The sequence below is a fragment of the Lycorma delicatula genome, chromosome 9 (genome assembly GCF_047948215.1).
Source record: "Lycorma delicatula isolate Av1 chromosome 9, ASM4794821v1, whole genome shotgun sequence".
NCBI classification, from domain to species: Eukaryota; Metazoa; Arthropoda; class Insecta; order Hemiptera; family Fulgoridae; genus Lycorma; species Lycorma delicatula.
The window spans coordinates 62,073,527-62,098,456 of record NC_134463.1 but is presented as its reverse complement, the minus strand read 5'-3'; the positions used below and the strand labels follow the sequence as shown (position 1 = coordinate 62,098,456).

Sequence of the window (24,930 nt, the reverse complement as noted above, 5' to 3'; positions counted from 1 at the left end):
TTTGCTCCCAAAAATGGCATAGTCATGTACAAGATTAACATTTCATACTGGTACACTAAACAAGTGAGGAATGAAGTAGTTTCCCATTGTGTTTTTTACTGAGCTGAATATATTGTTTCACATTATTATACTAAACTTGCTGTGAAATGCAGATAATTTCAATAAAATTTGCAAGATTAATGTAGTGAAGTAAATGAGTACATAATGATTAATGAAGGCTGAGAACTAAATTATTATTAAAAAATACTGTTCCGAATTATTTTGCATAATCAATACACTGATAATTAGCTTCTAATGTTAATACTACACTAAAATACATTTTTATAAATATACATTTTTTACAGGGTTTATAAATTAATTTTTCATAATATATAATAAATAAATTAACTATTTGTTGTAAAGCAACCAAAATTATTTCTCATGACATCATACTGTATATTCAGTTCGACGAATAATGTATACACTCATCAATTTCCTTGTGGAAGTATTTAAATTAACAATGGATTTAGTTAATAATTGATGTTGATTCATTCTTTTTAATTTGATGTGAAACTTATTCATACATGAAACTTTTAATATGATTGTTAATAATTATTTTATTTCGTTATTAGTTTTTTTAAAAGTTTATACTTTAAAACATGTATAATATTTCTGCAGGAAAATATATTATTTTTTTAGTATACTTTTAAATTAATGCATAATCATGTTAATTTAAAGGTTATATTCCTGTAAAAGTTTTTTCATATGTTCATTATTTTTTATTTTAAACTTTAATTTTGATCACAAAGTGGATTTAATTTAATAATATTTTTTTATGTTTGTTATAAAATAAAACTAACATACTTATGAGAATTTTATAAATTAAAGGCTTTTAATTTAATTATTCACATTTTAATATTATAATAAGGCTGAATATAATCCGCAGATCAGTATACTTTGTTTCTTCACACTTCATACATAGAGTTCTCATACATTGTTTGCTCTCTATCGGAAGTAGATAGAATTAAATATGAGTAACAGTATTTAATGAGTTTTTAAAGCTACTGATCGTATTTGTTTTACATTCGATTTTATTTATCAGTAAATGAGCTAATACTTGAAGCATTTGAAGTCCAATTGTTTCTGGAATTGATTAAAAATTAAATTATGTATGTTAGGTACTTAAATGTGCAAATAAAATAATAAAACAATTTATAGTTTTTTTGTTTAGCCATGAATACATATGCAAATTTTTTTTTCCTTTAAAACATAATCAGTCAATGATGTAGAATAAAAATAACTAACTTCATTATCTTTAAAATGTACTGTATTGTGTTATCAATAATAATTTTTTTATTGTTGTTATTTTGGATTGAATGATATAACAAAATGTTACAATAATTCTCTCTCTTTTTATATGAATAGTAAACTAAAAAGTTAATCTTTAAAGAAATGAAATATGTAAAAATATAGTTTCAATTCTTTATTTTATTCACTGATCAGTTTAACTTTAAAATTATCAACTACTCACTTTAAATAATGAAAATAGTTATAATAGAGGCATTCTGGAGCTGGAGCTGAGTTTCTGGTAGCACCATTGTTAAAATTGTTTTTTAGTTGTTGGTTTAAATGATACATATTTAAATGGATATGTAATTAAAAAATACATTCAGGTTTTGTTGTTTTTTCATTTTTTATAATTATTTTATGACAGTTTGGGCAAATAGGTTTGGTAAAATAGGCAAATGATTTGTTTGGTAAACTAAGAACTTATAATTTGTTTCATGAAAGCGTGCAGCAAACCCACATTTAATTTAATCTATTTTAATTTAACACAATTCATCCAAGAAAAAAAAATTCTCTTAACATAAAGGATGTAAAAATAACTTGTAATACAAAATTTACAAAATTATGATAAAACTATACATTTATCTTATAAATTATATTTTTAAGAAAGTATGTTATTGCTATATTCAAATTTCATCAAGTAAAACAGAAAAAAATATTTGTTACTTCAATGTATTTCTTTACCCAATAAACTAATTACTGTTATCGTTTCCCAAAATTTATCACAATAACTCCAGTAATATTTTCACACAAACTATCTGCTTTCCATGCTTTTTTTGTTTAATTAAATGTTGAATAGAATTTTTCCTAGCATTTGCATCTAATCTGTAAACACCTTCTATCAATAGATTTTTTTACATCACTTAAATTAAATGTTGTGTTGTTACTCCCAATGTAGCCTTTGACTTGTGTCCCCATATCAATTCTGTTGGGTTAAGGGCAGTTGTAACAGTAAGGGGTCAAAAAAATAGTTTTTTGGAATTTCTTCTGAGTTTATTTTCAGTATTTTCAAAGTCATTTCATATAAGATTACATCAATCATGGTCCTTTATTGATGTTTTATTTGTTAACAAAGAAGTCACTTTCAGTTCCCGGTGACCCGCACATTATAGTCAAACAAAAAATATTACGTCGACTTATAAGACTCCACAAGCCGAATGTAAACAAACCGTAGGCTATTTTCATAGTTATTAAATAAATAGGCCTTAGCAACCGTGGGCTGCAAACAAAACTATTAATTTTAAACTCGGAAAACAACTAAAAACACTATAAAACAAAAACAAATTGGAACACAAAAAAACGAACTGAAAACACTACTACAAAATGAAAACTTGTCGCGGGTCGGAGAAAAAGTCTATTAGGGGACAGCCTAAATAGTGAGATGTAACTCATACATGTTGAATTCATATTTAATCGTGTATCTTCTGCACCGTTTTGTGATGCAAGGATTATTTAATGTATTTGTCTATGTATAATTATAATTTAGAATGTAACATTAATGTAAGATCAACAAAAATAGATAGGGAATTTTTTCTTTAAGGTTTTGGATTGGTGTAGCCATGTTTTCTTAAATTTAATAAGAGGTTAATGGTTTTACACGTAATTATTTTTATTATTTTCTTCATGTTTAGTTTCGCAAAAAAATGAAAAGTTCTATTTCTCTCATTAACATTGTGCTACTATCATCTATATTGCACTCAGCTTTAAAGAGTGAAAAATAAACAAACGTTGCGTTTGTTTGAGTGTTCGTCATAATTCTACTGAGTCACGTCCCTTACATACGTGCCGATTTACAACGTAGCTGCATCTACTCGTATATACAATACTATAATGTTTACTTATAAAGAGTCGCCATATAATTAATTTGTCTTATAGCAGTGTCAACTTAATAAAAATTCATGTAATGTTATGTCTTCTCAGTTCTATTAAAACCCATGTTCTTTTCATAGTTAATATAATGCAATTTTTTTTAAGTTTACTGGAACCTGAGAGTAGTGTATCCTAGTTTTGTGTCTGTACGACTTGAGTTATACCATTATTTTGACCCATGTCTGATACCGATTCAACTGACAATAGTGCACGATTAATGATACCTCAAAAAAAAAAAAAAAAAAATACCGTGAAAAAAGTCGTGCGGAAAAACACATCATTTTAAATGGTTACAAAAGCGAATTACAGAGTAATCCAACGGCGTTGATTTCGGATTTCGTTAATAAACTGCTAACACATGTCGAAGTTGTGCTGCTTCAATGTATAATGTGATTCGTATAAATCGACTAATGAATTACGGTTTCCTAAAAATACAAAACCCGTCAGATTAATTGAAGGTAAAGTTGACGATTTCGATAAAAAATCGATTCGTAAAAAAGTACAGGAATTTTATTTATTGAAAAATGGTTTAGCAATATGTTACCTCCTCTGGAAGAAAATTCGGTTATTGTCTATGACAACGCCTCTTATCATTCAAGTAAAAAGGAAGAATTCCAGCCATGCCTTGGAAAAAGAACGATATCAAAAAGAGGCTTAGTTCAAAAGGAGTGATTTTTGAAGATGATGAACTTAAGGTCCGATTATTGCAAATGGTTTCGCGTATTAAAAATCATTTTTATGTGTATACAAATTAAAATGTGTTTAATTGATAAGTAAACAAGATCCATTGACAAAACCGTGCTTCAAGTATCTCCCTATCATTGTGTACTCAACCTGATTGAGTTAATTTGGGGACAAGTCAAAAGTTACGTATCCTCAGAAAATACTACTTTTAAAATATTTTGTGTTAAAAATTTATGCTTAAAAACCATCGATAAAACAGGCCAGGAAGAATGGAAAAACTGTACAAAACGGTTTCTGCTGATGGAATGTTTTAATGGAAACTATGTAACTGATACTGTTGAACCAAATAGTTGGAAATTGGATAATATAACACAAAAAAAAATTGAGTCTCCTGTTGTATTTCTTAATATTGACAGCACTACGGATTACTCGCAATCAGATAACGAAAACTGAATTGAATTTATTATTTGTTTATTGTCATAGAAATTTAATCTAAGCTATTAGTGAAATTTCACTGTTTGTGAATTGACAACTTCATAACATTTAAAAAACTAAAATCAAGTATCTTAATCTATTTAAATTTAAAATATATGAATTAATTAAGAATATAATAGAGCGTGGTTACTGAATATTAACGTCGCGTAGTTTCTTTTGTATGCATCAGGATTTACAGGAGATACTGGTGAATCATCGGCCTGAACACTCGTATGCGGAGTTTTTTTTTGTTTTTTTTTTAGCTTTTCCCCCTGGGCTGGATTTTTACCGTGAAGCATAGCACAGTCCAGGAGATTGTCCATTCTAACGGATCATTTTAGTGCCTGCATCCAACCCCTAGAGCAAGGTATCCAGGCCCGACTATGTCGTTCCTGAACCCCACCATAGAGGCCGGGACTCGGTCTTGACGCCAGTGCCTCCAAGGTGAGTATCCCACAAAGGGGATCGACACCGGGTCTCGGTCTTTTAACAGCTGCCTGCCTCTAAGCGGGTCCCCGAGGGGGCCCCAGCCGGTTCTCGGTCTTAACAGCTCGAAGTCCTCATGTCTCATCGTCGTCGCCTAACCCGGCAAGCCCGAACGAACTCCACAGGAGGCTAACCATCACACCGTCGCTACCTCGTTGTCCCTGCCTTTGTGCTGTCGTATCGTTGTTATCTCCAGTGATCTCCTATACCTGCCCGTATTAATTTGGAGATACTTCATCGAGGGGTTGGACAGACCTCGGCCCTGTGACCCTCCTTATCACAAATCATGCATTTCATATTGTTCTGACATTGGATTTGCCTGTGCCCCGGCTGCCCGCAGTTGAAACACAATCTGGATCTGTCAGATTCTGTACAGATGGCCGACATGTGCCCCAGGACCCAACACCTAAAGCAGCAATCCTCAGGGTCCCCAACTCGAGCCCTACAGTGGACCCAACTGATCTTAATCCTCTGGTCTGTGAGTTTCCTCGCTATGTCATACAAGGTGACAATGGTGGCATTTTGCGTTTCACCATAAGCTGGACAGAGAGAGATCACTTTAAACTCTCCACCTTCGACTATCAACTTTTTCACCATCTCTACAACTTCCTCCTTGGTGGTATCACAGTCTAAGTCCTGGAGGTGGACTATATCCTGCGGTTGTCATGAGACATCAGGTCTAATTGGAGGTTGGAAGCTTTACTCTGTAGTATACTCCTGAGTTCAGCTGCTTGTTTACTCCTGAGTTCAGCGCAATTTGTTTACTTGAACTGAAGCTAACTGAATAACATGTGTTTTGAATTGTTTGGTGTCATGCCCACTTACTGCTTAACATTTGTCACTTAGATTTTCTTTTTGTGTTTTGTTTTGATGTTCACAGGAAAGAGCATGTATGTCTTTAAGTGTGTTAGTTTCTTATAAATTACAATAAATTTTATTTTACCTTTGTCATAGTTCTTTAGTTAATGATCTAATTTTTCTCAATATCATGTAAATTTTTGTCATCAAATGATTTTCCTTTACAGTTACAATCACAAGCAGCCTATGCAGAATTGCAATCCAAAATACAACAGTTTGTCCGTACAATACCTGAGGAAAGTGTTCAAGATCCAAGACTTAGGCGCCAACTAAAGCTGTTAAACTATATTGGAGCTGCAGCACTTCCACTTGACCAGCGTGAAAGGGTTAGTTCTTTTTTTAGTTCTTACATTTTTTTAAAAATCTACTCAATTTATTATTATTAGTCCTTTTTTTTAAATACCTACAGTAAAAATCATTTATGAAGTAATATGGACAGGAAAATTATATATCACTAAAAATAACCTATAAGATAATTGCCAGTAATACTGAACCACACAGGTATATGATAAATAGTTTTTCAAATATTCATTCATTTATTCATGATTTTCTACCATTAGGACAGGTCCTGTAACGACTGCTACTTTCCACCTTGTTCACTCCTCTTTTTTTCAGCAAATTTTCCTTTTTCCATATTCTCATCCATCATTTGAAATCTCTTCTTCCTCTTCCTTTCCTTCCATTCAACAAGCCTTCTATTGCATCCAGTGAAAAACACCTTCTCATACACTGTCCTGGCCAGTTCCTTGTCCTATATTCAATCACATTTAGTGTTTTCCTGTTCTCTCTGACTCCTTAATTTGTTACATGGTTTTACCATCTGATATTTATCATTCTGCAACATACCTACAACTCAAAAGCCTCAATTTGTTTTTTGTCCATTTGTTTTCATCGTCCACGGTTTCAGCTCCATAGAGCATCACACACTTCATTAACCTCTTCCAAACCAATTCTTTCATTAACCAATAAAACACTTCATTAACCTCTTCCTTAACGCTAAGTTTAACTTTCCACACAGCAGTCTTCCCTTCTTATTAAATGCCTGCTTACTTCTTGACATTCTTGTTTTAATTTGTACTGTGTAATTCAAGTCATCAGTTATAAAGCTTCGTAAGTACTGAAATTTCTTCATCAGCTCTAAAACTTCATTTCTTATTTTAATCTCAATCCTCTCCTTTTTTCTACCTAATACCATACATTTTGTCTTCTTTTGGTTGATCCTCATACCGTAACTTCTGCAAGCTTCGTTTAAGTCTTCAAGCATTTCATTCAGTTTATTTTGACTCTCCATCAGTACCGCTATGTCATCAGCAAAATGTAGAGATTCTATTCTTTTTCCCTTGATTTTTATTCCTTTTTTCCCATTCAATTAATTATTTTTTTCCAGATATATATTAAACAGTGTTAGTGACATGCATCATCCCTGTCTTAATCCTCTTCCAATCCCTATTCTTCCTGTCATTTTGTCTCCTACTCTTATTTTTATTCTCTGGTTACAGTACAACTCTTTTATTAGGCACTTCTCTCCCCAGTCAGCTCTCTTCTTTTTCAAAATTAGCAGTAATCTATCCCATCTAACTCTGTCAAATGCCTTTTCTAGATAGACAAATGCAACATACTCTTTGCCTCCTTTCCATGTATTACTGAACTATTACTCTTAGCAGCCCCTATTCCAACATCTCTTCTAAACCCATACTGTTCTTTGTCAGTACTCTTTCAGATACATTGTTCAATAAAGATTAAACACCACTTTTTTAAAAAGAAGAAAGATATAATTAAAATCACTATTTTATGCATGTATTTTAAAATATATGTAATAGTTTGTAAACAGAGATGGAGCACAATACTTTAAAAATTGAAATAATTATTTGAGATTTTTAACAAATTAACTGTAGAACACTTTGCCAGCCTTATAATGCCAGTAAGGGAAATGTTTTAAAGTGAACTTATTCCATTTATATGACTCATAGCAACATGTGTATGTTATTATTGTAGGATTAATAAACCTAATGTTGCAATTAAAAATAAGTTTTTTGGTTAAATTGGTAATACACGTAGTGTGGGTATTAGTGGTAGTAATGATTGGAAAATATCTACGTTCTGCTTATGTTAACAAAGAAAACCTTTTTATGTAAGAATTTTTTATTGGTTGTTTCCTAAAGCAAGTAAACTTTTAACAATTTACAACTAATGTCTTATTAATTTTAAATTTTTCTATGTTTTTTTTTCTCTTAAATATATGCAGCTTGCACTAATTATTTTTTTTATTACAGTACAACAGACTGATAAATGAAATGTTAGCTGTACATAACAGTGCTACAATTTGTGCGTATAATGAACCACTTCGATGTGATCTGAAACTTGAACCTGGTAAATTTTTTTAAATTATTTTTTTATTTACATTTTATTAGAAACTTATACAAGTTGTGACATCACTAAATAAATATAATTTTCAAAGTTCCAAAAACAAGGTTATGTATAAGAAATTAATTTACAAGTTACTACTTGTATTTCGATTAAAATCTCTGACAATTGGTTTTGATTTAGAATTAATATTTATTTATTCATTTTACATCCATACAAATAAGAATAATTTAGACTTAATATTTATTAGATTAAAATTTTAATTTATCCACGCATTTGTTTGCAAATATATTACCTTTTGCTAAGAAAAAAATCCACTTTATCCAGCTCTATCAAAACAAATAACAGGATTGTTTTTGCTTAAACTGACTCAATACTTTCACGTACAAGAGACCTTGTTATGCTTCACCTGCTATTTTTAAAGTTCTCCTCTCCATTTAAAAGATCCTCGTACAAATTTATTTAAAATAAAATTAAACAATTTTTCGGTATAGATATAACATCACTCTTCCATGAGCTATGAAATAATACCAATTGAAATAAACGAAGTTAATTTAATGTAAATGAATAATATGCTTAAATAATTTCTAATTGTTTTTTAAATTGTTTTTTTTTTTTTATTGATTTTATTTATTACATCACATCTTTCCTTACTATTTACTTTTAACTTATAATGTTTAAGAATTAAAAATGAACAATAACCATTTCTGTCACATAGTTAATTGTGTATTTTGTGATTCTGCTCTGATCAAAGTTTCATTGTGATTTTGCTTATTCAGACCTGCAAATGTTGGGTTTGATATAGTTGATTAAATTAGATGGATTGCTAGTATTTTTATGCAGACTGAACAAATACTTTAGAACTCCTTAACATTTCCATTAATCTACAATAAAAGCAGCTTTGCACAAAGGGCAACTGCAATCCACTGATCAGCTTTTTGAAGAATTAAAATTTTTTGGTGTAACACATTTGTTCTTAAAATCTGTGTTCTTATCCAACAATAAAATTCACCTGGGTTTATCAGAAGAATTCTGACAAAATGGTGTATAGAAGCATTCTATATCTTTGAAAATATATAATTGCTTTCATATAAACATTGTATAATAAAATAGTTATCTGAGGTAGATGACATAAAGGAAACAAACTTATTCCATCTACCAATTATAAATAAATAACACCCATTATCAATAGAGTAAATTCATGATTAATATTCTGCTCTTAAGTCTCACACAGGTACTTATAGCAGTGACAATTAATAATAGCAATGTATTAATGAGCTAATTATTTATTATAATTTTTTAAATAGTACGCTGAGGGTGCTATGTACTGTATAGATTTAGTTTTAAAAATAAAACACTTCTTATATTTAACCATAAAACTTGCTAACATACTGATGTTATTAGGTTTAGATCATGCAAAATGCCAACATTATTGACTTTGGATTGCGCATTATCTTTCTGAATAATTGCCATTTATTTATTTTTCATTTTAAAAACTATAATAATTGCTTTATTGATTTCATTTCTGTTCATTCTGATTGGCAGTTACTATCAACTTTTTACCATAATTAAAATTTTTAATCTTTTGTTTAATTGTTTTTGTTGGTAATTATATTATGTCTTGCCTACAATAGGTTTACCTTTATGGGCAGACTTTCCATAAAAAAGAACTGGTACATAAGGTTTAATTAATAATGAACAATTTATGAAGAATTAATTAATTATACATAATTGGTTTTGTTCTTATAATTATAAAAGTTAATTAGTTCTAACATCTACTGAACTTATCTATCTTTTAAGCAATCCATGTAAAGAAGTAAATACTGCTAAGAAAACAAAAAAAAATGTTATTTTGAAATTATAATCAGTGCTGCTATTTTTTTTTATGTCTGTTCTCTGATTTTTTAGTAAGCTTAGATGAGAGAAATTTAATGAGAATTTTTGCCAACTGGAGGGAGCTTTTCCTCCTTTCTATTTATTAAAGAAACATTATTATTATTTATTGAAGAATTTCTACCCATCTATCTTCTTTTTTATTAATTACTATTTATTAATCTGTCACACTTCATTTATTCAAGTAGTGTTCATTCATAAACTTGTGCTTCAACAATATTAACACCTTAGCAAATACAGAAGCCCCTGAATAATTAGAATCCTGGATAATCTGCAATACTGTGTAATCCGAACTCAAAATGAAAAAATTCAAACAAAAAATAATTTTACATTTGGTATTTTCCAAATTTACAAGAAGCTGTAGATTTTTTGTGTGTGTCACTTCCCTTTCTACACTGATTTTTTGACTAGGCTTTAGATTGTTGATGACTCATATTTATTTATAAATTACTCCCTCCCTAGAATCTGATAAATTAAATACGAGAGCCCTTCTTTTCCAAGTCATTTCTCAGAATCATGACATCATGTCATGATAAAAAAATTAATCTGAAAAATTTGATTTCTCTTGCTGCTGCTTGGGGTTCCATTGACAAGGCTTTAATTCGAGCATCATTGGAAAAACTTTTATCTTCTATGATTAAAAATAATGCTATTATGAACTGCATTAACATAGATGCAAAAGAATATTTCAAACTTAAATCCGATAATGACATTATTATGAAGCAGTATGACAAGGTTAGATGAAAATGATGATGATGATGAAATTGGAGTAGGGCAAAGAGTGTAAAGCATGAAGAAGCATAAAATATTTTAACACTTGTATTCAGTGAGCAACAGAGAACAATATTCCACCACATAAACTACTTTTATTGGCTCAAACACAAAAAGATGCAGTAGAAAAATCACTAACTTCAATGAAACAGACAAAAATCGTGGACTTTTTAAAGAAACAATAATAAAATCCATTTTTAAAATGTAAATAATATCAATACAGTAATAAAAACGTTGTTTGTATACTAAAAGAGTTTCAGCAGGTATTTTGACTTCCAAAACTCGCCTTGATACTCTAACCTGTACCTTTAAGTTGAATTAATGATAATTCAAATTTTTTATAATCTCAACTGGCATGGATTTTTATTAGTCTGGATTATTCAGGGGCTTCTGTATAACCTTCCTTTGCACATAATACCCCATAAATTTACCTCTCTTTAGAAATGAAAGACCATTTATCATTAATAATTTTGATTGTTATGCATACTCTTTATGAATATGATGCTATTTAATAGGTTTTATCTTTTTTTTTAGAAATAACCTATATAATGGCACATAGCAGAGATTGGGATCAACTACAACATACTTGGATTGAGTGGCATCGTCGAAGTGGACAGAAATTGCGTGATTTGTATGAACAGTTAGTTGAAATAAGCAATTATGCAGCTACTCTTAATGGACAAAGTAATTATCTGTGTAGCAGTGTGTAATTTTATTGACTAACATACTGTATCATTTATTTATATCACTACTATTGCTATTTTTAGAAGTAAAATGATTTAAATATTTTGCCCTGTCTAAACTTTTATAAGAAGATTATATATAAATGTAACATCAGGACTTAGTTTACTTTCTGGATGAGTTATATGGTTGTCACATTTAGTTATTACACCTTTATGCCAGCAGAAGCGAGTGTTGATATTCTTCTACATTTGTAATTGACTTCTCCTAGGGTACAATCTATGACTATAGCAATCTATTGGTGTTTCATTTAGGATACAATACACTGTATGTATTCTTGCTTTCTCTTTTAGATTATTGTACTAGGACTTCACCTTGTATTGAATCAATTGTGTGATTTCAAAACATAAGAAAATTTTATTTATGATAAAGTGTGTTTTCTTATTTTATCTAACCTTTTTTTAATGGATGATGCAAATGAATATTTCCTACAAATAAAAAAACAGCTACTATTTGATAAATAGTAGTTGATTGCACTACACACTAACATTAGCATGTATGTGATCCAAACAGATCACTGATTCAGAATGTATTTTCAAACAAAATTCTGAATGACTGTCTTTAAAATCAATTCTCATAGTGTCAAAGTACCAGACTGAACCAAAATGAGTATTACCTAACTACTAACACTAACCATGTATTTGTAAAGTCGCTCATCTGTGTTGATGAACTCACTTCATTAGTCACCACTAACTTATTGTTGTAATGCATCAAACTTTTTTTAAAGGTAAAAATTGTATAAATAATTTCTGGAAGTATGTGTAGCATTGACTTTTATAAAGAGACATGCACTTTTAGCGTTCTTATTTTTTTCTAATTTCAATTATTATTAATTTAGCTTTTTTTGATTGAAATTTAATTTTATAAACTTTTTTCTCCTCAAATAGGCCTTCATGCAAATATCATTTAATGTTATTTCTTTCTTTTTCCTCCAAAAGTTCTTCATTCTTTCGAACTTGGTGGTCTTTCGGACTCAGGTGGCTTAGCTCTTCTGTCTTCAGTCCATTCTCTTCTGTTTAGTTTTTCTTTTCACGTACAGGAATCTTTAATTTAAAAATTTTCTTTCTGTATTTTTTTAGATCTAGACAGTCTTTTTCTGTAATGTTGAAACTTTTGAGCTCTTCTTTCATCTGTTTAATATAACCACCTTGTCCTTTGTAGTTGCAGAGTTTATTGAAAATCTGTTTGTTTAGCCTTGATTGGTTCATTCGGATCGTGTGTCCATAGAATTTTAGTCGTCGTTTTCTTATTGTTACTTACAGGTCTTCTATTTTACTGTACATCTCTTTATTTGATCTCAGTTTTCTTGAACCATAAATTATAACTTTTATATGATCATATTTTATAACTTTTTTTGGTAATAAAATTGCTCATATAAATTTTTTAAATGACTAACTGAACCAATTAAATAATTAAAAATAAAATTTTATAAAATCAATGTTATAACATTCAGTTTTTCTTTTGGTCATCTTAGGTGATTAGTGCTGCTGGTTCTCATCCTGACATCAGCTATTGTTAAAGCTGTTTTTTTTTCTTTTTAATTTAGCAGAAATGTATTTAGAATATGTGAAAATGTATGGTGGATTTGAATTATGTTGATTTATATATCATTGTTGTATATTAGTACATCTCATAATATATAGTGTGTTAAATTTATTTTTTTGTGTATCTTTAGATTATCAAAGTTGTTGTTAATGTTGACAAATTTGTGATTTCCATCTATTGAGATGGTTGCAAATATTGATTTCATATTCCTATGGATGGCTTTATGTATTTATTGTATCTATTTTTGAAGTTGGGTTTTATTTTTTATTTAAGTGACAGAATACAATAAAGACACAGCAATTCAGTTTGTAAGTTAAACAGAGCAATTTATTCTAAGGATACTGAATTTGGTGATTATTTTCTGTGAATAGTAATTTGTGCTATGTTTTTCATTTTGAAAGTCGTATTGTAAACAGATTTTTAAGTTTGTAAAATATTTCTGAGTTTTTTCATATATGTTAATATGATGTGGTTCTTGTTTTCCCTACCTTTGTTTTTATTTTTTTTTATATAGGAGTATGTCAATAAGTATGCTATATACATTTGTGTATAGTAGGTATTTTATAGTATTAAATTATTCTGACTGGTATTCAGATGATACAGGTGTGTTGAATAATCTATGAATTACATTTATAAAAGTAGATCTTGTATCGGAGATTGATAAAAGTTTGAGGTATTATGAGATTTTATTATTATTGGTTTTCTGTATGTTTTGAAAGTATTACTTGCTGATGATTTTGTATGGTGGTTAGGTCAAGAAAATTGATTTATTATGTTTCAACAATAAAATTAATCAACAATAAAATTTCATTTGTATGCCCTTTGTATGTTAATAATTATTCACTTTGTCTTATATTTCCCCGTTATAAAATGTAGGAAGTCTATGCCTGCATCAGTATATTAATTTGTGTTCAGTTTGTTGATGGTGTGTGTGTTTATTCTATACTTGGCCCAGCCAATGTACGAGCTTATGATGTCACAAGCAAACTTCGTTTTACTACTCGGCCTGAAAATATCAACTCCGCATATCAAATCGAAGTATTACCTATTATCATATTGTATGCAGTAATAACTTATCATATTTACATTTAATAATTATAAATAATACGTAATTAATTCTTTTATAACCTTTATTTGTACTAAATTATTAATTTTTAATAATAAACAAAAGCTTACTTGAATTTTCTTCATGCATCTAATTTAAATTTCTAGCAGGCTTACCATCCTCGTTAAATGAATCACTATCACTGTCACTTTCATTTTCACTTTCACTACCAGTGTCTACATATAATATAACGTTCTGTCATTTCATCTATCAGTGGTTCCAGTTTTTCATACTCTTTTTCAATATTTTTATTTTTTTTCACATTAGAGTTATCAGTCATCTTCATTCATGGAATTAATTTTCTCCGTTGTTAATTTTTCAACATTTGTGAAAGAAAATGTTGTGTTATGACTCGCCACATGTCTTACAGCTGACCATACAATCTCAATTGGATTCAAAGTAGGATGGTACAGTGGGAGTCTAAGAACACGATGCCCATGTTTTTTCAAAAGTTCATCCAAGTGATATTTTTGTACTTTAGTTTTATGTAACTTTACTAATTCATATAAATGTGGTTTCAGCGTTTTTGAACTATATGGGATATGGGTTTTTTCCAGCAAATTGGTCATATCTTTTCTTCTGAAGTTAGAATTTGGTGCTTCATCAATACTTGTATTGCGTGCGATAAGGGGCATTATCAACAACTACTACTGACATTGGTGGAAAATTTGGAATCAATTTTTCATGTGCCCATTTCATGATATTGTCTATATTCATGTTGTCATGATAGTTGCCACTTTTTTAATTGGCATTCCAAGTTGGTGATGCATTCAGTATAAAACCGATTTCTCCTCCTCCAGCCTGAATTACTATTAAATGGTAAAGTAGGTAATTCATTCTTCTTTGAATGAAATTCATTAACTGTTCTTTTAACTACATCTAAATCAAAACTGTCCAGTCCACTGACAAGTTTCGAACATCGTTAATGCTTTTTCAGTGTGCTGAAAGTACATGACTGAGATGTTGATTGAAGAATCATATCTTTTTTTCTCTTCTCAGTTTTTGAAACTGTGTTCTTGATATACCACAAGCAACAAAAGTTCTTTCTTTGCGTTTTTGATTGCCAATTATATGTTTGTCATCAGTTACCTACTTTTAGAGCTTCTTTTATCATAAAATCATAAACATTATTGATAATTTTACGTGCTTGACTTCTAAGTTTTTTTTCCTAACTACGGATTTAAATTCTGCCATAACAAATGCACTAATAACACAAACAAAAATAAAACAATAATATATTACAAAAAATTTGCGAAAAACAATGAGTAATTATAAAATAATATGGCCACACAAAAATGCTATCCGAATACCTTCACTGAACATGGTACAGACTGGACTAAAGTTTAATTCTTTACGCACACATTGTGTACTAAAAATTATGAATCTAAATATAATCATGATGAAAGGCATCATTTCTAACTCCATATATACATTTTTATAGGCCTGTATATATTAACAATCAGAGCATTAGTCAGTCATTGGTTAAGAAATTGTTATTGTTTACAAGATTGAGTCATTAAGCATTTTTATACATGTTATCAACTCAAGTGGAAAGAACTGAACACCCAACAACGTAAATATATTGTTTGGGGGCCAATATTGCTTGCAAGTAGAAAAATGAAATAAAAATAATAATTACGTGCAAAAATAATGTTTTGGAAAACAACAATATAATGAGATGTTAGCACATGGCGTCACAAGCTTGTAGATTCGCTGGAGTAACTATATATGTTGCAGAAATATTTCTACTAGGACACTGGAAGTAGGTAAGTTTTTCAGAAGACCACTAGGGTATATGAAGTAGATTTTTGCATTGGAAATTGATTGTGCTAGCTTTTCATAATATATATTTCTGATTATACTATTCTGTAATGACATTATATTTATTTCTTACCATCTTATAATTATATTTCTAAATTTCAGTATTAGTATTTTGAGAAAAATATTATCAATTATATTTAAAGAAATTTCAACAAAGGAACTATTTTAGAATTTGCAGTTTATGCATAACCCTCTTTGACACATGCCAGTGAAAGTTTCATTCTTAAAAATGAATCCATCACACAAAGCAGAATGATTTTAGTTGTTATTTATTGACATAACCTTCTTTGCACAGTTTCTAGATCATAAAACATAATCTCTTTTTAATAAATGAATCTATATCATTTTTATCTTCCTGAAACTAATGATTTAAAGAAATGAAATGATTAAAAAAGAGTACTGTGACATATTTATTTTTACAGATTTGACTGATTATGCTCAATACTGGATGGAAATATATGAAACACCTGGTTTCCGGTTTGAACTTGAAGATGTTTGGCAAGAAATTAAACCACTTTATGAACAATTGCATGCGTATGTTCGTCGTAAACTTAGAGATTTATATGGGCCAGAAAAAATTAGTAGAGAAGCTCCATTACCTGCACATATATTAGGTATGTTCTTTTGAATGTATCTTTCCTTTTAATTATTTTTTATAAAAAGAAATATTTTTAATGTAGTAAATAAAACGTAAGAAAAATTTATCCCATTTACATCGCTATGTAACAAATGCCATAGGGATTGGCATTCAAGATACGTTTTTGTAGTTGGGCGAGTATAAACTTTGATTATAAAAACCTTTCAAGTTTTGAAATAATACCCCACATATATCATAATAAACTAATTTTTAACTAATATATAATTTTTAACAGAATTTAAATGGTAAATGTACTGAGTTTGACCTGTGTATATTTTTATATATATTCAAGCTTTACTTTTTTTAAAAAAAATGATTGATTTCAATCCTTTCAATTTCCTTTTTTTATGGGACTTCCTATAGCAGTCTTGTAGTTAGTTTCTTCGATAAATATAAAACTTTTGAAATGAAAAACTACATATCTTACGTAGTCTATTTAAAAATATTTTCTCCTTTCCATTATCACTGGTTATTACTAGATAGCTGTAATGTACTAATTATTCATACCATAGCCTGATTATATTAGGCTATGTTATTACGTGTTTATTAAATTTTTAAGCAAAATTTTAAAAAAGTGGTAGGAAAATACTTGATTTCAACTTAAAAAGCAGATATAAGGATTATTTGAAAACTGATAAGGAAAATTTTCTTCCAACTACATTTTGTATAAATGAGACAAATTATAAACTTAAGGTAAAGTGTAATACATATTACTGCATTTGAGCCTGCTATGTTTGGTAGCAGTTTTTTTTTACATCATTTCTCAGCATTCCTTTTCTTTTTTTTCATAGGTGCAAGTTTCTTGCTTTTAATGTTTCTTGGAATGGCATTTTTTTATAAATGCATTGTCTGTTTTATTTTATACCCATCAATATTTTAAATAAAGTTAAAATATATAAAAAAAATAAATAAATAAAAATAAAAATAACTACATACATTTACAAAAATTAAAAAAAAATAAAAATAATTATATATAAAAGATTCTTCAGTTTTTTTTATTTTTGAGTAGTTAGTGGTTGTTTGTTTTTAATTTGGTATCAATTTCAAAAAGTTAAAATTTTAAAGAAAAATTCAAAAAGTTTTAATTTTAACTTTTGAAGAATTCTTTTTTAGTTTGTTAAATTATTTGAAAACTGTTTATTATGTAATAGATATTAACAGCTTCTACAACTTCTAACATTGACAGATTTTATTTTTAAAGTAGTTTAAGAATGTTTTCTTCTTCTGTTGTATCTTAATCAGGGAAAATCTTAACTATTTAAAAATTTCCTTCTCTAAGAATTAAAAAAATTAAATATTTTTTGAATGAAATTGTTCTAATCTTTATATTATATATACATGTAAATTAAGTTTTGTCCTTATTTTGATAAACCTTGGCTGAAAATTTAAGTCTTTTAAAAAAAACATATATATTAGAAAGAAAAAGTTAATTTATGCATCAGCAATTATTATCTCTTTAAGTATATTGAATTGGCATTTTCTGCTGATATAAATTTTGACTGGTAATCAAAATTAATACCACAGTTTGAATATAGTACAATAAAACAGATAATATAATAAAACCAATAATCACAAAAATTTAGGTCAATTTAAATTTAATACCTAATTATACAGGAGAATTTGATTTTTGCTATCTTAAAAAGTTTGAATAATAGTTTTTTAAATGTTTCCATTTTGTATTGGTAAAATTGTATATAAAAAAAGCTGAGCTTTGAAGAATATGCTTCTAATGAAAATATGCCTCAAATGAAGAATTTTTGTTCTGTTTACTTATATCACCATTTACTTATCACCATTTCACACCAACTTGTACAAAAAAAAAAAAAAAAAATGGTTAGACAATAACTTATAAAAATTTGAAACTTATGATAGATTATGAAAAAAATAGAGAAATTAAAACAAAATGAAATTTGAATATACAAATTTGGCAAAATTATTACCTACCTGGTTTCAGGCAATTTTTGTTGGGAAACCTAATATTGTATGTTTTTTAGTTTATTATTATTATTTATTCCCTCTAATTTCTAAATTTAAGCCAGCAAAGCTTAACAGTCATTGAATTCTCAGTGCACATAATTGTACCAAAAATAACTTAACCCTTGTAATGGTGAATTCTGATTAAATGACAATCACAGTAGGTAGGCTTGACTAGATATCCTTAAGACTTTAATATTCATTTGGTAAAAATAAATTGAAAAACCAACAAAAATTAGATGTTTATTTTTTCTTCACAATAAAAAAAATCTTAAATTGCAAAATTTCCATTTACTGGTCTACCTAACCTAACCCACTTCAATTAAACAGAAATCAGAAAAAAGCAAATTATGTGTTTGGTTTTTAATTCAGCTGCTTGCTTTTTTTAATTAAAAAGTACTTTTTAACTTTTTATAAGAAAATTGAAACAAGAAATTCTTATACGCAAGTAAATGTGTTTACTTATTAATACTCAGAGAGAACTCTTAAATAGTGATAAATATAAATTTAATACTTACTTTACTGCAGCTTAAAATTTCTTTTAAGCTGCAGTAAAGAAATTACTGTATATAAAAAAAGAAATTTATTGTATATAATAAATGTCATGAGGTACAAAGATTGATTATGTGCTACCTGTTTTGTTTTATATGTATTTTTAATAGTACTCACTTACATTATTATGAAGTCCACTCTTAGGAAATTTCCAACAATAGAATATTCAAAGGAACCAAATTAATAATAAAATTGTATCACCATTGTTTAAAACCCATCATGGAAGTTAAAAAGTATAAAGTCCAATTTTCATTTATATAGTTTATATTTACTGGTTTTTTAAAAAATATTCTGTTTTATTTAGTAGTTAATGTTAGTTCTTAATGTCATTATAAAAATTTACTGTACTATCAGCAATAAAAAAAAGACTTACATTCTCTTTTAATGCTTTTTTTTTTAAATTAAAATGATCCCATTTTAATTAAGTTTACATATTTGCATTTGTATTATTTTTTTAAATTAAATATTTTGTAACATTGGTTTTATAGGAAATATGTGGGCACAGTCATGGTCAAATATTTTAGATATTACAATTCCATATCCAGGAAAAAATTATCCAGATGTTACACCCCAAATGCTTCAACAGGTAATTTCACTTAATATTTAATGCCTGAGTATCAATAGAATTTGGTGGAATTATATGTTAATTTGTTTAGTTTAAAGTTTAGTAAATATATGCAACTTAGTATAATTTCAACAAATAAATATTTAAAACTTTATATTAATAGAACTCAATACTATATTATGTTTAGAGATGATTATTATTGCTATTATTAAATGTCAAAAATCTGTTTTCCATTTGAAGTATATAAAGGCTATTTCTTATGACTATTACACATTCTGTGTTAATTTTCTTTATTCTATACGTCAAATAGATGTACCTTTGTACATCTTTTTGACCTACCTTTGCTCATCTTTATGAGCAAATAATTAACCTATTGTTCACTGTCAATTGCATATTTAGGTGTAGGCATGGCTTTCTTTCCATTATGGCTCAATATATGAGCTCTGTCACATTTCCATTGTCCTGGAAGTAACCATACGAAGCGTCTCATTCGCATGAAAGGAAAATTTGGGTTCATTGATCCAAATTTTTTTTTGAAGGTGTATCTGGGATTAAAACAGACTGTACACAGTAGGTAGAGGAAGAAAATAGTCAATGCACAGAGGGAATACTACTTTAGTTTTGAGTTGATTTGGGTAGCTTTTCATTCTGTCTACAGTCACATCAAAGTTGATACATTCTTGAAATGTACTAATACTGGAGATGAAACTTGGTCTATCATGTCAAAGCCCTTCTCCATATTCTAAAGTGTGGTATTAATGTTACAGCATGGAATGGGAACATTAACATATACCCATTATGAAATTTTCAAAACCTAATTAATATTTCCTAACCTAAGTATTTTACCTAACCTAAAATATCAAAGCTCACAAAACATTTGAATACTGTTAGAAAGGGACTTTTCAATAAACAGTATTAATTGTAGTAAAGTGCTTCATAATTTTTCTCTTAGGGTGTGAAGAAGGTTGTGCCACAATGACAAAATTATAAAAGCAGTGGGTCCATTTAAAGTTCCAGTAAACTAAGTTGTAAAGTTATTTAGCTTTCTATTGTTATCTTAATAGATTTTATTATTAAATGAGGATAACTATTGACTTAATTATTATCTGTATTGTACAGTCATTTGTGTGAGCTGAGTTTACCTCTCCAGCTATAGTTTACAACTTTAAAAGAGTTTGACCACAATGATGTAGTTTGTGAAGAATGATGTGATAAAGGACAGTTTCTTTCTGTCTAAGAAACATAGACTTACAAATCTCCCAAATAAAATTGGAACTGACTTACCAAACCTTGTTTTGTCTTTCATTAGCAGATTGATAGTATCAGGATAATTCAATAGAATTTTACTATTGAGTAGCTGGAATGTAAATCATTCAGTTTCAGAAATGGTTATAAAATGTCATTGATTTAATGATTCTTTACAGATTAACTTATCGCTGTAAAGCCCTGAAGTACTACAGGCATCAGTCATAATTTTTTTACTGATAGTAATGATTTTATAATATGACCAGTCACTTAGGTGAGTAAAGTTAAACTTCATTTTTAGAGCTGAATATAAGCGGGATTTTAATGGGCTCATGTGCTGTAATAAATTTGGATTAGTGAATAGGGTAATGGAAAACTGCTTCAATCCTTAACTTTTTCCAGTACACCTTGTGCTGAATGTTTGCTGTTCTTGAAGTGATTATGCCATTATGTTTTTCAGTGGCAGCCTGCCATAGCTAAAATTAGTAGAGGTGCTGCTTCAGAAAATTTTTTTCTGGGCCTTTTCAAGGCCATTGTTAAAGTTTTCTGTAAAATAAAAGAACCAAAAAAAAAAAAAAATGAATCAAAGAGAATACCTGGAAGCAGAATAATAATCTAATTCTACACTTTATCACATTGAAGAAAATGGTACATATACATCTTGATACATATCAAGAATATGGCTTATAAACCGTATTCAGTTTAATTGAATAAATAATAAAATGCCAATACAGATAATATTTTTTTAGTATTATTAGATAGTAACTTAATAAAATGTCTACTTAAAACACTATAGTCCAATGATGTTTAATTTAAATTTCTATGTACACATAAACAAATACATAATTAGTTTTTAATAATTACCTTCTATTTCGCTCTTCCAGAGTGTTTTTGGACAGATTTGACAATCAAAGAGCTCTTGCTTTCCGTCATCTTCTGATCACTACTGAAAAAATAACTAAACCACTTTCATATTCCTTCCATCAACTAAACTAGAAAAGAGAATGAACAAGGAACATTCCATACACACGCAGAGTAAAAAAAAAGTTCCACCAGCACGCCAGGTTGGTCTGCTGGAATGAAGTGCTCTCTCTCCCTTGCAGTTTTGCATGCAGCTTCCTATGTGTGCATGCACACAACAGCCAAACACCACGCCCTGGAACTGTGAAGTGCACAGTTCCATACAAAAATCTTTGTATCTTTTTCATAAACTGGGGGGGATGGCTACTGACACTAAGTTTAAGGATTACATATTGTACAAGCATAAAGAAAGAATTAAAGAAAAAAGGACTCATTATATTAAATGTTATTGATAATATCAAGTAAATAAAATACAAATTTGTAATATCAAGTAAATAGAAATAGGGGGTGCTACAGTTCCATAGTGCCTATATGAGAGCTGCCACTGGTGAATTATATCTTATATCAGGTTACCTATAACTGTAGTATTTATTGTTTGCAATAAGCACAGAAAATAAGTTTAGAATTTCTTCTTTTTTTTAGAAATATATACAGATACACTATAGGTTGTTCTGTTATTGTAAACTGGAAAAATATATTGGGTTGGCAAGAAAGTAATTTCAGTTTTGTAGAGTGAAATAAAACTTAATTTTTTTTTACAAAGAATGAACTTTAATCAGCTATGTATATTCCATTTTGTCCAGTAACCTTTTGACATCTTTCTGACAAATTAATGAATAAATAGTAATCTGATGGTGCAAGATCAGGGCTACATGGGGGGTGAGACATCACTTCCCAACCAAACTCCAATAATTTTCTCTTGCTTTCTCTTGGAACACGATTCCTTTATGATTTGTCAATTCTGCCCACTTTTCTTTGCTTCCTTCAGTTTATAGTTGTTGACAGCAAACATCTGAATTGATTATTTGGATGCAGCTGAAAGTACACAACACCTTTGTAGTCCCATCAATCTGACATCATGATCTTTTTTTGATTTGGTTCAGCTTTCGATGTGATTTATTCCAGTTTATCACTCTTGGACCATGATTGTTTTCAATTGATGTTATTGTAGACGATCCATTTTTCATCACCAGCTATGATTCGTTTCAAAAAAAGGGTCAACTTCATTATGTTTCAGAGGAATACCCAAATATTGGTTTGTTATATTAAATAAATCTCTTTCAATTCTTGTGAAAACCAAATATTAAGCTTCTTAACGAGTCCAAGATGTTTCATGTAATTTTCAATGTGTGTGATAATTTAACTTGTTATAATTGTGTGCAATAATTTTACTTTTTGTAATCTCTCTCACAGCTATATGACGATCCAATTAAATTATGGCTTTGATTTGATCTTCATCAACTTCAGTAGGTCAACCAGAATACTGCTTATCTTTGAGTGAAAAATCTCTGTGATGGAATGTTTTAAACCAATTCTGACATGTGCCTTATGTTAGGCAATCAGCACCATAAATGTCACATAAGTCTTTGTGAGCATCAGCAGTTTTCTTGCCTTTATGAAAATAAAAAAGTAAAATACGTCAAAAATGTTTATTTTTCCACTCTGTTAAAATTGACCATAAACTAACAGACGCAACAAATTACAGTTTGTTCTAAAATATGTTATAAGTGACAGCAATCAAATGTCAAACGAAAAGAATCAACATTAACAGAAGTCAAAACAAACATAAAGCTATCCATTTGCGAAAACTGAAATTAGTTTTTTGCCAACCCCAACGTACTCATATCTTATCTTCTCCTACCAAAGACCAAAATATTGTCTGTGTGAGCTTTCTGTTTTTAATATTTTTGTTTCTTCATTTCTTGAAAATGAAACAAAAGATTGACTTTTTTGTAGGTATGCTATATATTACAATAACAAGTCAATGCTAATACATCATCATTTACTGGTGGGAGCAGGGTAGTATAAATATTGGCTGCTGCTCAACACTTTTTAGAAATCCACACTGATTAAACATCTCTATTCTTTCCTCTCTATATTCCTGGGAATATAATAACTTCCAGCAGTTATTCAGCCTAGCACTTTCAAGGGCTATACTATACTAGTTATATTTCATTACTTACTTTTAATATTGCTTATTGTATTTATATTTTTTGTTTTATACATTACTCCTTTTTACTACGAGTATTTAATTTAAATAATTACTCTTATTAATTTTACAAAAAATCTAATTTAATTTTTTTTTTTACTAATAGGGTTATACGCCTGAAGCATTATTCAGATTAGCCGAAGAATTTTATGTATCTTTAAATCTAAGTGCAATGCCACCTGAATTTTGGGCACGTTCAGTATTAGAAGAACCACTTACTCCAACAATATGTCAACCTTCTGCTTGGGATTTCTGTGATGGTAGAGATTACAGGTAGGAAATAATTACTTTAATCAAATTTATATATTTTTATATTACTAATATAATAATTATTTAATTCATTTGTTTATTATGGAACATTCTGACTTATGGCAATAACACTTTGATGAGAGCTAAAAAAAAAATGTTTAAATAATTGGGGTACTATTTTAGACAAAACTGATTAAAAGTACGTAGATTGATAAACAAGTTTTCTAAAAGGAAAACAGAAAATGGTTTCTAGGTTAGGTGATAAAGTTAGTATATCATTAAAGTGTGTACAAATTAAAAGTGAATATGTATAATTTTACATCTAAAATACTTCATGGTGTAAAAGGCATTGATTCTCAAACTTTTTCGCTTGCCACCCACATTGAGAATCAAAACTTTTCTAACGTCCCAAAATTTTTAATTTACCATCAGTTAAAAATAATTGCAAGGGCTGATTTTATGATGTACTCTTAAAAACAGCAATTCTAATTATTGTTTTTAAATGTGGCATATTTATTTCTGAGTTGAAACTTATATTTTACTTTATATTTTAGTTTGAAATATCAGGAAAACATAATTTTTCTTTTTTTTTTTTAATCAGCCATCACCTTCCGGAATATATTTCAAGGTTTTGAGAAAAATTAGTACTTTTTAACCGGATCTGAATTTTCGGACGAAAATCGCAAATATCTTGAAAACGG

General features: G+C 28.9%; 1 protein-coding gene across 3 annotated transcripts in view; it reads left to right on the top strand.

Annotated features, from left to right (window-relative positions):
- Positions 1–24,930, top strand: part of LOC142329822 (angiotensin-converting enzyme-like) — a 507,200-nt gene that overhangs the window by 61,102 nt on the left and 421,168 nt on the right. For all 3 annotated transcript variants that reach the window (XM_075374676.1, XM_075374677.1, XM_075374675.1), the window contains 6 exons: positions 5,865–6,023; positions 7,971–8,067; positions 11,260–11,409; positions 16,360–16,551; positions 19,589–19,686; positions 24,087–24,253. In XM_075374676.1, the coding sequence (XP_075230791.1) occupies positions 5,865–6,023; positions 7,971–8,067; positions 11,260–11,409; positions 16,360–16,551; positions 19,589–19,686; positions 24,087–24,253 (863 nt within the window). The remainder of the gene's footprint in view (positions 1–5,864; positions 6,024–7,970; positions 8,068–11,259; positions 11,410–16,359; positions 16,552–19,588; positions 19,687–24,086; positions 24,254–24,930) is intronic.